Source organism: Balaenoptera physalus, assembly GCF_965194825.1.
Source record: "Balaenoptera physalus genome assembly, chromosome: 5".
Lineage (NCBI taxonomy): Eukaryota > Metazoa > Chordata > Mammalia > Artiodactyla > Balaenopteridae > Balaenoptera > Balaenoptera physalus.
The window spans coordinates 58,986,521-59,003,795 of record NC_138884.1 but is presented as its reverse complement, the minus strand read 5'-3'; the positions used below and the strand labels follow the sequence as shown (position 1 = coordinate 59,003,795).

Sequence of the window (17,275 nt, the reverse complement as noted above, 5' to 3'; positions counted from 1 at the left end):
TTCACCTCCAGGTTTACTGCCAAAGAATACAATAGCCTCAGACCCAGGAGTTCCCCCTCACGGAACCCTAGACACAAGTATGTAGTAGCATCATTAGAACCACAGGGCTAAGTGTAACTTTCCCCAAATTTTCCTCAGAAATGAGGCTGGGATAAGATATGATTAGGTGTTCCATTTGGGAATCCAGTAAATGATGATAACAAATGCTTACTGAGCATTCACCTGAACCAGATACTGTTCTACGTGGCCTACATTCTGTAGCATATTGGTTTTTTGAAAGATGGCTACCACTATGTACCCCATCGCCTATACTCTTCTTACAGAATAATGCTGACACTCCTCCTATTCAGTGGTAGGATCTGTGACCTTTCCTCTTGAACCAGAATGGACCTTTATGGCTACTTCATTCAAAGGCATATGGAAGAAGTGACACCATGTGAGTTCTGAGGCTAATTCATTAAAGGTGATACACCTTCCATGTAGGTCTATTGGAACACTTGCCCTTGGAACCCAGTCTCCATGCTGCAAGGAAACCCAAGCCACATGGAGGCTCCAGACGGAAGTGTTCCAACCAACAGCCCCAGCTGAGGTCAAGGTGACTCCAGCCCCAGCCGCCATCTGACTGCAACTGCAAAACAGACCCTCAGTGATGCAGCTGAGCCCAATCAACTGCTAGAACCATGTGCAACAAAATAAAAAGAGTGTTCTTGTTCTAACACACTAAACTTGGAGTTATTATACAGTAATAGCTAATTGGAATATATTTATAAACTTAATCTTCATAAAAACCAATGAAATAAGTATTATTATTCCTACTTTACAGATGAGGAAAAACTAGGCATTGAATGGTTAGGTCAGGGGCACAAGGTAAGTGGTAAAGCTTGGTTTCAAACCCAAGGAGTCTGATTTATTCGAGTTTATGCTCTTAATCTCTATGCTGTTTCTTTTAAGCCCCTCTTCCCCATAAAAAGACACTGAAAGCAAGGAAAAGTGAAAAATCAGTGCTGGAAGGGGTGGAAGAGGGACTGTTTTTTCAAGCAGATGGCATCCATCAATTCAAAATTCCTTTAGCCATGAGCTCCCATCCCTACCTGGGAGACTGGGCAAATATAAACTTCTTTGGGAAACTAGCGCCAATTCCTTTCTACGCCTGCAATGCCAGGAGCTGGGGCTGAAGGCACCCCCAGAGAAGCCATTCATTTCACTCCATTCTCCTCTGCATCATCTTCTTTACCTGGAGGATTTACCTAGCCTACCTGACCCTAGAATGAACCTCTGGAGAACACCGATTTCTCTAGGGTGCTTTACCAAACCAACAAGCTTTGTTGTTAAATCTGAAGCCTGAAGACAGAAACTGTGTAAATATTCAGCAGCAATTCCACAGCAGCCGCCTGGGGGGCCCGGAAGTGGCGCACTTGGACTTCTGGGAGGGTGAGGATAGAATAATTTGAAGCAGACTCTCAGAGGGGAGTTGGGTGAACCCTTCATACTTACCATTCAATGTGGACAGTGCCAGGGAATTTGTAATAATCTCCTGAAACATCACACCCAGCTGCCCCAACCAACAAGCAGCCGAGACCTCCTATGTTGTGACTTTGTACTCCAGGAAGAATGGACTTAACTTTTATGAGCACAGGCCTCTGGGAGTGAGAGACCCTAGAGAGAGGGACAAGTTACATAAAAATCATGTCTAAGTGTTTATGGGCAAAATTCAAAGCCAGCCCATACCACAGGGACGGCATCTGAAATCAGAGCAGGCAGGGATACAAGCAGCCTAGCTTTCTGAAGGAGGATAATTATTTCTGAAGTTACAGAAGTTACAGAAATGATTCTCCGAGCTGTTCATTTTTTAATACCTTTCAGATTACCCCTTCAGCTTCACAACGGATTTCACAGCACTGGCAGGAAAATCTATCGGTCTCTCTCAGACAGGCAACTTCAAATTAAAACTGCTGATGTGAAAATTAAAATCCAAATGAATCAGTATTTTCCTTCTGGTTCTTTCTAGTCCTTTCTAGTGCCTGAGATCTACCCAACTTAGCCAGAAGAGTCCCTCATGCCCTGCACAAGGCTCTCTCCCATGCTCCTGACGTCCCCACCCTTTCATTCCCAAACTTTCTTGGGTTCACACCAAATGGGTACCTCACTTTACATTAAGAAACAGTTTCTTAAAAATTGTCTATCAGATTTTTGTAAGCTATATTATATCCCCCCTTTACTTGTTTTATGTTTCCAAAGTCTTTGTCTTTTTACCTAAATAGTTCTTCAAATAACTGTGCTCCCCCAACCCCATACTTTAATTGCAATATTCTCTAGACCACTTCTTCCTCCCTCCACTACTGTTTCTTCAAGTCATCCACAGATGGTTAGAACAGATAAAAACACTGAAGGAAGAAAGGTTGGGGTATGGCTTTGTGACCTATCATCTCTTAATTGACAGTTCTGAAATTCTGGAAGTTTTTCTGACCTCTGAGTATACCTCCAAATGTTCACAGGACACAGATCATGCAGCTCACCGTGAGTTGAACTAAAATTTAAGTCAAGAATTAAAACACATTCTTCACCTACAAGCATCTTGCCTTCCTAATGAACCTATCTTTAGAGTTTAAGGCAGGAGCCAAATCTCAACTATTTCAGGTCATTAAAACCCGCAGCACATTTGGAGAGTGGACAGGTGCTAAATCATGTCTTCTGGCCACACTCCACTTTCAGTAATGATGATTGGCACCTGCAAATCCCCTTTGTGACATGGGGATGAGATCTGCAATTGTATTGCCCTGTTTAATAGCTGAGGTGTTGGTCCCTGAGGAGACTGCCTCACATGAACATGGTCTCTTCTCATCATACCATCAGGAAGCGTTTTCTGAAGTTTGGAGGCTCTCTCTGAAGTCCTCCCCACTCTTACCACAAAACAAGGAAGCTGGGGCACTTTGTACTCTCTGCTCTCTTTACAGTTACTTTTCCTAAGGCTCTCAAAGCATAAAAGGAGGGTTGTCAAAATTGAACTATTTCTTTAAAAATATGTTTTTTAACCTTGAAAGTGGAAATGGCTGATAATTCCACAAGACTGGAAGAGAAATCATCAGTGAGAAAAGCATTGATGTGGTCCTTCCCTACTCCTCAGCAATAAAAAAAACTGATACACACAACACTCTAGATGAATCCCCAGAGTATTATGCTGAGTGGGAAAAAGTCAATCACAAAAGATTACATACTGTATGTTTCCAGTTATATAACATTCTTGAAATGACAAAATTATACAAATGGAGAAGAGGTTAGAGTGAGTGCCAACAGTTAATGAGTGGGTTGGTGGGGGGGGGCGGCGGGAGGAGAAAGTGGGTGTAGATGTAAAATAGCAGCATGAGGGATTCTTGTGATAGAACTATTCCACATCTTGACTGCATCAAGGTCAATATCCTGGTTGCAACATTGCACTATAGTACTATTGTAGTACTAGTATACTACTATTGTAGCACTATTATAGTATTATTGTACTATAGCTTTGCAAGATGTTACCACTGGGGGAAACTGGGTGAAGGATACAAGGGATTTCTACTATTTCTTATGACTGCATGCGAATATACAACAATCTCAAAATAAAAGCTTCATTTAAGAGGAAAAAAAAAGAAATCATTGGATTGAGACTGACAAAACCAGGCTCTAGCTCAAGGTCTGCCAATAAAAAGCACGTGCCAAGTAATTCAACCTCTTTCATTTTATTTCACCAACTATGAAATGGGGTTGGACAAGATCATCTCCAAAGTCCCTGTGAGTTAAACAGCTGAGTGATTCCAGAGCTGCTCCCGGTCTACATAGCTATTGAAACAGCAGGGGCCATGTGAAGAATCAGGCTACCATAGCAGAGGGGAATTTACATAAATAGTCTCTGTAAATACCATTAAAAAAAAACAGAAACCAGAAGCAAGAAGAACTACAATCCTGCAGCCTGTGAATCAAAAACCACATTCACAGAAAGACAGACGAGATGAAAAGGCAGAGGGCTATGTACCAAATGAAGGAAAAAGATAAAACCCCAGAAAAAAACCTAAAACCCCAGAAAAACAACTAGGCAACCTTCCAGAAAAAGAATTCAGAATAATGATAGTGACTATAATCCAGGACCTCGAAAAAGAATGGAGGCAAAGATCGAGAAGATGCAAGAAATGTGTAACAAAGACCTCGAAGAATTAAAGAACAAACAAACAGACATGAACAATACAATAACTGAAATGAAAACTACACTAGAAGGAATCAATAGCAGAATAACTGAGGCAGAAGAACGGATAAGTGACTTGGAAGACAGAATGGTGGAATTCACTGCTGTGGAACAGAATAAAGAAAAAAGAATGAAAAGAAATGAAGACAGCCTAAGAGACCTCTGGGACAACATTAAACACAACAACATTCGCATTATAGGGGTCCCAGAAGGAGAAGAGAGAGAGAAAGGACTCGAGAAAATATTTGAAGAGATTATAGTTGAAAACTTCCCTAACATGGGAAAGGAAATAGCCACCCAAGTCCAGGAAGCACAGTGAGTCCCATACAGGATAAACACAAGGAGAAACATGCCAAGACACATAGTGATCAAATTGGCAAAAATTAAAGACAAAGAAAAATTATTGAAAACAGCAAGGGAAAAATGACAAATAATATACCAGGGAACTCCCATAAGGTTAACAGCTGATTTCTCAGCAGAAACTCTACAAGCCAGAAGGGAGTGGCATGATATACTTAAAGTGATGAAAGGGAAGCACCTACAACCAAGATTACTCTACCCGGCAAGGATCTCATTTAGATTCGATGGAGAAATCAAAAGCTTTACAGACAAGCAAAAGCTAAGAGAATTCAGCACCACCAAACCAGCTCTACAGCAAATGCTAAAGGAACTTTTCTAAGTGGGAAACACAAGAGAAGAAAAGGACCTACAAAAACAAACCCAAAACAATTAAGAAAATGGTCATAGGAACATACATACTGATAATTACCTTAAACGTGAATGGATTAAATGCTCCAACCAAAAGACACAGGCTTGCTGAATGGATACAAAAACAAGACCCATATATATGCTGTCTACAAGAGACCCACTTCAGACCTAGGAACACATACAGACTGAAAGTGAGGGGATGGAAAAAGATATTCCATGCAAATGGAAATCAAAAGAAAGCTGGAGTAGCAATACTCATATCAGATAAAATAGACTCTAAAATAAAGAATGTTACAAGAGACAAGGAAGGCCACTACATAATGATCAAGGGATCAATCCAAGAAGAAGATACAACAATTATAAATATATATGCACCCAACATAGGAGCACCTCAATACATAAGGTAACTGCTAACAACTGTAAAAGAGGAAATTCACAGTAACACAATAATAGTCGGGGACTTTAACACCTCACTTACACCAATGGACAGATCATCCAAAATGAAAATAAATAAAGAAACAGAAGCTTTAAATGACACAATAGACCAGATAGATTTAATTGATATTTATAGGACATTCCATCCAAAAACAGCAGATTACACTTTCTTCTCAAGTGCGCACGGAACGTTCTCCAGGATAGATCACCTCTTGGGTCACAAATCAAGCCTCAGTAAATTTAAGAAAATTGAAATCATACAAGCATCTTTTCTGACCACAATGCTATGAGATTAGAAATGAATTACGGGGGAAAAAAAGTGAAAAACACAACCACATGGAGGCTAAACAGTATGTTACTAAATAACCAAGAGATCACTGAGGAAATCAAAAAATACCTAGAGACAAATGACAATGAACACACGATGATCCAAAACCTATAGGATGCAGCAAAAGCAGTTCTAAGAGGGAAGTTTATAGCTATACAAGCCTACCTCAAGAAACAAAAAAAATCGCAAATAAACGATCTAACCTTACACCTAAAGGAACTAGAGAAAGAAGAACAAACAAAACCCAAAATTGGCAGAAGGAAAGAAATCATAAAGATCAGAGCAGAGGTAAATGAAATAGAAACAAAGAAAACAATAGCAAAGATCAATAAAAGTAAAAGCTGGTTCTTTGAGAAGATAAACAAAATTGATAAACCATTAGCCAGACTCATCAAGAAAAAGAGGGAGAGGACTCAAATCAATAAAATTAGAAATGAAAAAGGAGAAGTTACAACAGACACCGCAGAAATACAAAGCACCATAAGAGACTACTACAAGCAACTCTATGCCAATAGAATGGACAATCTGGAAGATATGGACAAATTCTTAGAAAGGTATAACCTTCCAAGACTGAACCAGGAAGGAATAGAAAATATGAACAGAACAATCACAAGTAATGAAATTGAAACTGTGATTAAAAATCTTCCAACAAACAAAAGTCCAGGACCAGATGGCTTCACAGGTGAATTCTATCAAACATTTAGAGAAGAGCTAACACCCTCCTTCTCAAACTCTTCCAAAAAATTGCAGAGGAAGGAACACTCCCAAACTCATTCTATGAGGCCACCATCACCCTGATACCAAAACCAGAGAAAGATACTACAATAAAAGAAAATTACAGACCAATATAACTGATGAATATAGATGCAAAAATCCTCAACAAAATACTAGCAAACAGAATCCAACAGCACATTAAAATGATCATACACAATGATCAAGTGGGATTTATCCCAGGGATGCAAGGATTCTTCAATATACACAAATCAGTCAATGTGATACACCATATTAACAACTTGAAGAAGAAAAACCATATGATCATCTCAATAGATGCAGAAAAAGCTTTTGACAAAATTTAACACACATTTATGATAAAAACTCTCCAGAAAGTGGGCATAGAGGGAACCTACCTCAACATAATAAAGGCCATATACAACAAACCCACAGCAAACATCATTCTCAATGGTGAGAAACTGAAAGCATTTCCTCTAAGATCAGGAACAAGACAAGGATGTCCACTCTCACCACTATTATTCAACATAGTTTTGGAAGTCTTAGCCATGGCAATCAGAGAAGAAAAAGAAATAAAACGAATACAAAATGGAAAAGAAGAAGTAAAACTGTCACTGTTTGCAGATGACATGATATTATACATAGAGAATCCTAAAGATGCCACCAGAAAACTACTAGATCTAATCAATGAATTTGGTAAAGTTGCAGGATACAAAATTAATGCACAGAAATCTCTTGCATTCCTATATACTAATGATGAAAAATCTGAAAGAGAAATTAAGGAAACACTTCCATTTACCATTGCAACAAAAAGAATAAAATACCTAAGAATAAACCTACCAAGGGAGACAAAAGACCTGTATGCAGAAAACTATAAGACACTGATGAAAGAAATTAAAGATGATACCAACAGGTGGAGAGATATACCATGTTCTTGGATTGGAAGAATCAATATTGTGAAAATGACTATACTACCCAAAGCAATCTACAGATTCAATGCAATCCCTATCAAATTACCAATGGCATTTTTTACAGAACTAGAACAAAAAATCTTAAAATTCGTATGGAGACACAAAAGACCTCGAATAGCCAAAGCAGTCTCGAGGGAAAAAAACAGAGCTGGAGGAATCAGACTCCCTGACTTCAGACTATACTACAAAGCTACAGTAATCAAGACAATATGGTACTGACACAAAAACAGAAACATAGATCAATGGAACAAGATAGAAAGCCCAGAGATAAACCCTCGCACCTATGGTCAACTAATCTACTACAAAGGAGGCAAGGATACACAATGGAGAAAAGACAGTTTCTTCAATAAATGGTGCTGGGAAAACTGGACAGCTACATGTAAAAGAATGAAATTAGAACACTCCCTAAGACCATACACAAAAATAAACTCAAAATGGATTTAAGACCTAGATGTAAGACCGAACACTATAAAACTCTTAGAGGAAAACATAGGAAGAACACTCTTTGACATAAATCACAGCAAGATCTTTTTTGAACCACCTCCTAGAGTAATGGAAATAAAAACAAAAATAAACAAATGGGACCTAATGAAACTTCAAAGCTTTTGCACAGCAAAGGAAACCATAAACAAGACAAAAAGACAACCCTCAGAATGGGAGAAAATATTTGCAAATGAATCAACGGACAAAGGATTAATCTCCAAAATATATAAACAGCTCATGCAGCTCATTATTAAAGAAACAAACGACCCAATCCAAAAATGGGCAGAAGACCTAAATAGACATTTCTCCAAAGAAAACATACAGATGGCCAAGAAGCACATGAAAAGCTGCTCAACATCACTAATTATTAGAGAAATGCAAATCAAAACTACAATGAGGTGTCACTTCACACCAGTTAGAATGGGCATCATCAGAAAATCTACAAACAACAAATGTTGGAGAGGGTGTGGAGAAAAGGGAACCCTCTTGCACTCTTGGTGGGAATGTAAAATGATACAGCCACTATGGAGAACAGTATGGAGGTTCCTTAAAAAACTAAAAATAGAATTACCATACGACCCAGCAGTCCCACTACTGGGCATATACCCAGAGAAAACCATAATTTAAAAAGACACATGTACCCTAATATTCATTGCAGCACTATTTACAATAGCCACATCATGGAAGCAACCTAAATGCCCATCGACAGATGAATGAATAAAGAAGATGTGGTATATACATACAATGGAATATTACTCAGCCATAAAAAGGAACGAAATTGGGTCATTTGTTGAGACGTGGATGGATCTAGAGACTGTCATACAGAGTGAAGTAAGTCAGAAAGAGAAAAACAAATATCGTATATTAACGCCTGTATGTTGAACCTAGAAAAATGGTACAGATGAACCGGTTTGCAGGGCAGAAGTTGAGATACAGATGTAGAGAACAAACGTATGGACACTAAGGGGGGAAAGCTGCGGGAGGGTGGGGATGGTGGTGTGATGAATTGGGCGATTGGAATTGACATGTATACACTGGTGTGTATAAAATTGATGACTAATAAGAAAAAAAAAACAAAAAACACAAACCTAGCATCTATTAAACATAACATGCTATGAGATGAACAAAGAAATAATTTGAAAGACAAAAAATTTAAGGCAAATAGTATGCTCATCATTAAAGTCATGACGGGTTAAAGAAATACTCTATACAATAGTGTGATTAAGCAGTATATTTTGTTCACTATAAATCAAGAAAGCTAACCAGCATTTCTGCTATCTTCTTGACATAGTACACATACAACACCCACTCATTTTCCGGTCTCTTTTCACTGTTAAACTATTCTTGTTCTTAATGTTCTGCTCTCTGGGGAAACTGCAACACACAAAACAGGAAGTTCTTTAATACAACTTACAATTTTAGAAGGGAAAAACCCAAGCAACTGATTAAGAAATGAATATTTTATTCAAATTGTTGTTTGATTTTCATGTCACCAAATAACCGGCATGCTTTTAATCATCAAACTAAATTGAGTAGTTTATTTGGCATCAAATGTATAATCAGATATAAAATTTGTATATTTAACAAATATCAACAAGCTGGGTAATCTATTGTATCAAATTAGCAGCCTTTACTCTTTCCTGAAAAGAAAGGATGTCTTTTTCAATGTACATTTTTCCTAGGAGCAGTAAATATTATTAAAGAAAGCCACATGGAAGAAACAGTTACAAAACAGTATGTAGTCACCATCATCTGTAGGATTTGAGAAGTCCATGGAGTGTTCAGGTTCATCAATCATGACGGAACTAGATTCCATGTTAGATTTTGATAGCCAAATAACTCAATTTATCATTACACCTACTAAAACTATGTGCAATGTAATTTATCCTCTTTTGATTGCTTAGTGGCCACCATAAAACTCTGCACTGTCTCTGATAAACATGACCTCATTTGCTACTGAACAATGCTGAGATACAAACAAGCTTGATGTGATCTTGTGAAAACAAAGGGCACCACTTTAAAATTTGAAGAACCCCCGCTATTGGTTTAATGATTCCCTTTCTCTCTTCAATACAAATTCCCAGGCAGAAAATGGCCTCCTTGGCTTTCAGCTACTGTCATTTTTCCATCTAGGTTGAAGGGGTGTCTTCCCTAATGATTTTGTTTTCTACACTAAAATCTCTTCCTAGTCATTAATATCTCAAGATTCAGAAGCTTCTATATTCTTTTGTATTCAGAAGCTCCACACACTAGTTTTGTAATATCATTGCTATGTTCCTGTTCAACTTTTGCCACATTTAATACTTCCTTCACTTGCTCTATATCAAAAAGCTTGTCCACAAACATTAATACAGTTCTGGTTATATGTAAGGCATATCATTTTCATTGCATTTATTGTCTGAGTATGAAGGAATAAGCTTAAATATTTCAAAAATCGATATTATCTGTTCCTGTAAGATTTATTCCAAAAAGAATACCAATGCTTTTTCATCATGAGAAATTTGCAAAAATAATGATAGGTCATGGTTTTTTTCTAGACTAGCCTTGAAATATCATACTTAACATAATTTCAAGCACAAACAATCATGATAGAATCATAAGCACAGCATTTTAATGAAACACATTATTTTTCACCAGATATATCTAGCTTCCTGATATCACTTTAAGATAGGAAAGTAATTTTTCAAGAAAACAAAGCATATGATTCACTTAATTGTGTTTGCTTTTGAAATTACAAGGACTTTGCAAAGTTCATTGGAGCATAGATAGGGGCAGTGGTTCAGTCAGAAGCACTCAGAAAACTTTATCTGGCTCTGGGGCTTTAAGCAGATGTGGAGGATCACAAAGCTTTCTTCTTTTTACCAAACAAAACAAATACTTTTTATTAAATCTCTTTTTTTTTAATTGATTAAATCTCAAGATTATAAAGGACTTTTTAAAAAAGAAAGATCTGGCCTTCATCCAATGTTTGACACACTCCCACGTCCCACTACCAAATATTCATTGGTCCTCCATTTAAACAAGAGATATAACTCAGTGCTTCTCAAATCAGAATCATCTAACTTGCTTCTAATAATTCAGATCCTGAGCAACTTAGTTATGCACACATTTGTCACGGGATTTTTGGTAAACACGGACACTTAGTTATAGGTGAAAGTTATGGGTTTCATCTCCACAACCCCCTGAAAGCAAGTTTGACTGAATCCTGACACACACATTTCTCAGCAAACATGTGACAATCACACCACCCATATGGCAAAACCTAATGGAGTTCCCGCTCTCAATTCCTTCCTCTAAGAGCTCCGACCAAACATTTCATGGACAGTTCACTGGAGGCAAAGGAAGCAGGATTCAGCCAACTATCTAGTCAGAGTCAGGAGACCAGGAAGTCTCCAAATTAGTAGCTGAAACAGGCCATTGAGAAGTCAAGCTCTGGGTGCCATTTCTGACGATGCAGACTGCTGGGCCTGCTATAGTTTTATGGCCCATGTATGCAAGGTTGTGAGGGTCTCTACGATACTGCCAGAAAATCCACATATAATGAAAACTAATAATTCATCAAGAAATACCCAGTTCTGATATTCATTAGTCAAATAACAGAATTTCTCATATTCACTGGAGGTGAATATAACTTAATTCCTCTGGTTTGTGGACCTTTGATTAAATGTTAGCTAATGACACTGGAGTATATATTTCTGATTAAGACAACTAACCACAACAAGGGTCTAGATTAAAACTAAATCATACATACATGTTCATATCACACAGTCTATGCTGAAATATTTTAAAGAAAATATGCTGAAATATTTTAAAGAAAATTATCCAAGACTTACTGACTCAGAACATCTGGGTCTGAAAATCTGCATTTGTATACAAGATCCTCATAAGATGCATATGTGTGCTAGAATTTTGTGAACCACTGTCACAGATGTTCTGATGACTCGGCAGGGCACAGACTTGTGTTAGAATCCTGGCTCTTCCACTTTATAGCTATTTAAAGCTATTATACTTTATTTAAACACTGTGATTCCGTTTCCTCATCTATACAATGGTCAGAATAATACCTGCCTTACAGGATTAGTGTAAGAGTGAATTTGCACTAACTCTTCCCTGGGACTTCCCTGGTGGCGCAGTGGTTAAGAATCCACCTGCCATACAGGGGACGTGGGTTCAAGCCCTGGTCTGGGAAGATCCCACATGCTGCGGAGCAACAAAGCCTGTGCACCACAACTACTGAGCCTGCACTCTAGACCCACGGGCCACAACTACTGAGCCTGCATGCCACAACTACTGAAGCCCGTGTGCCTAGAGCCCACACTCCACAACAAGAGAAGCCACCACAAGGAGAAGCCCGTGCGCCAGAATGAAGAGCAGCCCCCGCTCGCCACAACTAGAGAAAGCCCATGCGCAGCAACGAAGACCCAATGCAGCCCAAAAAAAAGAAAATTAAATAAATTAATTAATTTAAAATAAATAAATAAAATAAAAAATTAGGTTTTAAAAGTAAAATTCTTAGCACAATGATCTGCATATATTATGACTTAAATTTATATGAAATATCTTGAGTTTTCTCTTCTCCAGGGAACACAAATCCTGGCTAATACTATGATTTTTCTATACCTCTTTAAACTGGAGTGTTCACCACTGAATGAACTCTCCCAATTGTGATCTGAGTAAGGAATTAGAGAATAGAATTATTACCATCTTTGTTCCAGAAAGAACTTCAACAAACATTTTTGGAGATCATTTCACATGGTCGATTTGATCTTACTCAGTTAAAATACAGAAGTATTCCTTATACATGCTGTTGCAAAGTCAAGCTTATATGTTCTGTATTTTTTGGGGGGAAACAGATGCAAGACTATATATCCTGTTGAATTTCATCTTGTTGGATGCAACATATCAAGATATTTTTGAATTCTTATTCTGTCATGCAACCTATTTGGTCTCCTCCACCTTCAGATCATCTCTAAATGTGATTAGTATACCCTTAGATTTTTCAAGTCTTTGATTTTACAAAATGTTGAACACATAAGAATGTTCCAACCAAGTTGGAGTCATCACATTTTGTGAGGGGTTGTCATACCAATAACTGGTCTCTTCCATTGTCATTACAGTCAACTAGTGGTTTCCCATTTTTTCTACAAGACTATCATGAGCAAGAATGTGTCAAATTCCTTCACACAGGCCAAAGAACACCATGTCTATCGTAGTAACTTAGTCTGTCTGATAATTTTTATAAAGAAAAAATAAATAAAATTGGTACAACACGATTTACTTTTACTGAAATAATACTGGGATCTAGGAACCTCCACTTTTTGCTTCTAAATAAGAAGTAGGTTTTAACTCATGTATCAATAACAATTAATTGGCTGTGACTGCCTAGAGCATAACTTTGACAATGATTCTAGGTCTGGTCCAAACACAGCAGTCAGGGATGCCATGATCTGATTATTTTGCAATATTTTCCATGGATATACAAAGTAAGAAAGTGGTAGCACACTTGTAGCAGATTTATATGTCATCCTTGGCCTGGATTTTGAAAATCTAGCCCTTAATTTACTAGACTCTAGAATCTTATTTGTCCTGCCATTTATCAAGTCCATCTTTTTCCTCCTGTGGACAGAATGATATATACCAACTTCCCAGTTTGCCAGTGTCTCTTATTTTTCATATGTCTCAGTAATATGATTTGTGAGTTTTCTTAGTACCATAGGATGTAATTCATCTGGGTGAAGAGATTTTAACTTATTCACAGCAAGAAAAGTGTTCTATTATAATGTTTTCAACTATATTGAGCTTCTATTTGTCTTTACTAATTTTTCGATAGTTTTCCATTAAATGATTGGTCTCAATGGCAGATATTATCTTCCAAAGATAGCCACAATACTCCCATCCCTCATGGTTTCTTATAATGTCCTCTTGACAGTCCACGAACCTGGACAGATCTTGTAACTCCCTCAACCTGATGGCGTATGATAAAAGTGATATTATGTGACTTCCAAGCTAGGTTGTAAAAATAACACACACTCCCACTTTGTTCTCTCTTGGGATATTCACTCTTAGAATTCACCTGCCATGCTGTGAGGAAACCCAAACTATCCTATGAAGAGATACATGGAGAGGCCATATGAAGATGTTTCAGCCAACAGCCCTGTTGAGGTCTTAGCCAACAGCCTTCATCAACTACCAGGAATGTGAATGAAGAAGACTTCAAATGATTCCAGCCCAAAGCAGTAGAGTCACCTTCAGCCTTCAAATCTCACTAGTGGAGGCCCAGATATCATGGAACAGAGAAAGGTTGTCTCTGCTGTGCCCGTTTGAATCTCTGAATCCCAGAATCCAGGATTGTAATAAAATAGCTGCATTATGCCAGTACATTTTGGGGTGGTGTGTTGCACAGCAATAATAACTGGAACAATCTCCTTGACAGAATAGACAAATGCAAAAGAAGCTCGTTCTTCAAATGTCACTGTTTCTCAGTTACCGTCTGCATTGGAAATACCTGATATGCTTGTTAAAATTCAGATTTCTAGACACACACACACGTGAACGCACACACACATGCACACACACACACACACACACACAAAATGGTCCTGGAACAACTATGCCAAACCCAAAGGAATGGTGGAATCACTGCCCTGGAGAAGGCCGGTGGTGTATGTGGGTTGAGTGCTCTGGACATTAGGGCAACCTGAGCTTGAATTGAGAAATCTCATTTCCTGACCACTCCAGAAACAACTGGCACTGTTTCAAAAGTCCTAGCTCCAACATTCAAATGTTTTATTATTCAACAGGACTGCAAAAATAGATCAGTGTCAGATAAAAATTTAAAAATATCATTTCAACTTGAAATGGAAGATGAATCAAAGGAGAAAGTTATTGTCCAAGACCACAATAACACCACCTTTTTTATTATTATGACCCCAGATCCTGGACCTGGTCCTGGCCTCTCATTGCTTATTTGGAAGGGAACTGTCCAGCACCACCGCTTCCTGAATGAAAGCCATTAAACCCAGTGAAAGGAAATCGTGGCTCAGCCTGCAACCTGTGTTCTAGGACTGAACCCCTCCCTTCAAGAGAAACCAAGGCCCTTACTCATCTAAACTCCATCGTGAGCACAGGCTGACGTGCATGAATTCATGCTAATGTCGTAGAAAACAAGTCATGCAGAATGGGGCCAGTCTACTCAAAGTGTTTGCCAACAAGCACTTCCATCATCCCTGAAACAGAGGGGAATTCAAAAGTTTGTCATCTCAGAAAAGCAGAATTTGTACTCTCAACTTATCTTCTTGCCTAGCGAGCACTAGGTTCAAAGAAGAACCTAAACTGTAAAATATATTCAAATATGAAACTTTGTGATGATTGCCACTAAGAGGTAAGGTTTGCTTTGTAAAATAAGAATGTTAGGGGGATTTCCCTGGTGGTCCAGTTGTTAAGACTCCGCGCTTCCACTGCAAGGGGCACGGTGAATGTTAGGTGATGATCTCTTCAACATGACAAATTGTGTGGGTAAAAATTTGACTGCTGGGCTTCCCTGGTGGTGCAGTGGTTGAGAGCCTGCCTGCCAGTGCAGGGAACACGGGTTCGAGCCCTGGTCTGGGAGGATCCCACATGCCGCGGAGCAACTGGGCCCGTGAGCCACAACTACTGAGCCTGCGCGTCTGGAGCCTGTGCTCCGCAAAAAGAGAGGCCACGATAGTGAGAGGCCTGCGCACCGCGACGAAGAGTGGCCCCCGCTTGCCGCAACTAGAGAAAGCCCTAGCACAGAAAAGAAGACCCAACATAGCAATCAATCAATCAATAAATCAATCTTTAAAAAAAAAATTTGACTGCTTCCTTATAAGTAGCTATTTATTGGGGGAAGGGGATGAGTTGTATTCATGATTATTTTCTTTTCCTGAAGTTTAATCACTAAAAAGTAGGGTTTTTTCATAACCATTATTTATTGAATATCCACTATCCACTATCCACTTTGCTAGGCGCTTTTTTTGCAGCTCCCTTTCTCTTTCATTTTTTTTTTTTTAATTGAAGTATAGTTGATTTACAGTATTGTGCTAGGTTCAGGTGTATAGCAAAGTGATTTAGTTATACGTAAAAATATGTATATATCTATATCCTTTTTTTTCAATTCATTTCCATGAAAACTAGCTTTGAGAGAATAAGAATCTTGCTATTGATGTCAGAGTCATGCTCACAAAAGGTAAGGACTGAATGAATGATCATGAAATGGTGGTCATGCTTCAGATGTTTTAGAATTAGCATATTTTCAGATCATGTTTATAGCTTTTAATAAAGTCTATTTTTATTCCATTTTCAGTTTAATATTTTTAATAAGGAAAGCAAAGGAAACAGGATGCCAGTGTGGTCATTCAGATAACAAGATATTGGGCTAGATGCTTAAAATGCAACAAGATACAGGTAAAAATGCTCCATATGGCCCATTCCTAAAACATTTGGTCAGCTGCATTTATTATCATATTTTTACTTGTACTAAGCAGTTCTGAAACCTACATTTCCTAAACAATAAATTGTAAAGACCAATCCAAATTTTGCATTTTCTGGCAAAACGTATCCCTGCTCCTTTTTTTTTTTTTTTTTAACATCTTTATTGGAGTATAATTGCTTTACAATGGTGTGTTAGTTTCTGCTTTATAACAAAGTGAATCAGTTATACATATACATATGTTCCCATAACTCTTCCCTCTTTCGTCTCCCTCCCTCCCACCCTCCCTATCCCACCCCTCTAGGTGGTCTTTTTTGTTCTGCAGGCATTTTTGTCCTACAGTCCATGCATGGTTCATATTTGCTCATATAAAGGATGACGTATTTTGTAGTTTGACTCCTGTCTTCTATAGAGGCTGTTATTTAGATTTATTCATTTGGACTCTGAGTATGTAAGTTAGGATGATCAAATGGTAACCGTGGCAACAGAAAGCAGGGTTCACATCTTAGCAGGGTCATGTCATTCTTTCCCACAGTGCAGAACTCACATTCTAAGACTAATCTAGTATCTAAAAATAAATCTCAGGACAGCTCATGTTGCCATTTATGGGAAAATATGACTGAGTCAGTTAACTAATCTTCCTGTTGCAGAAAAAGAATCCCTCGTTAGTAAACTAAAGGATCCTGGTTTTAGGGAAATGAAATGACAAGGGGAGAGGGAGAACATTCTTCTCTTCCAGAGTGATTTTTGAAGCTTAGAACTACCTCGTAACCAACAGGAATACAAAACTAGATCCAGCGAAAAGACCTACAGTAAAGGCAATAATAACTTTAATGAAATAACTATTTCACAGTACTTATGATATATTCACATACATGGTGGCAAAGTAGTCACTAAAGAATTCCTCCAACTGGGATTTTAAGTACTTGGCTTCGTTACTGGCTCAATCCCAGGAA

The 17,275-nt window shown here is 38.2% G+C and overlaps 1 protein-coding gene across 1 annotated transcript in view; it reads right to left on the bottom strand.

Moving 5' to 3' along the window:
• LOC309661843 (uncharacterized protein) overlaps positions 1-17,275 on the bottom strand; it is a 207,795-nt gene that overhangs the window by 24,018 nt on the left and 166,502 nt on the right. The window contains exon 3 of the mRNA XM_082463984.1: positions 1,495-1,656. Coding sequence (XP_082320110.1) covers positions 1,495-1,656 — 162 coding nt within the window. The remainder of the gene's footprint in view (positions 1-1,494; positions 1,657-17,275) is intronic.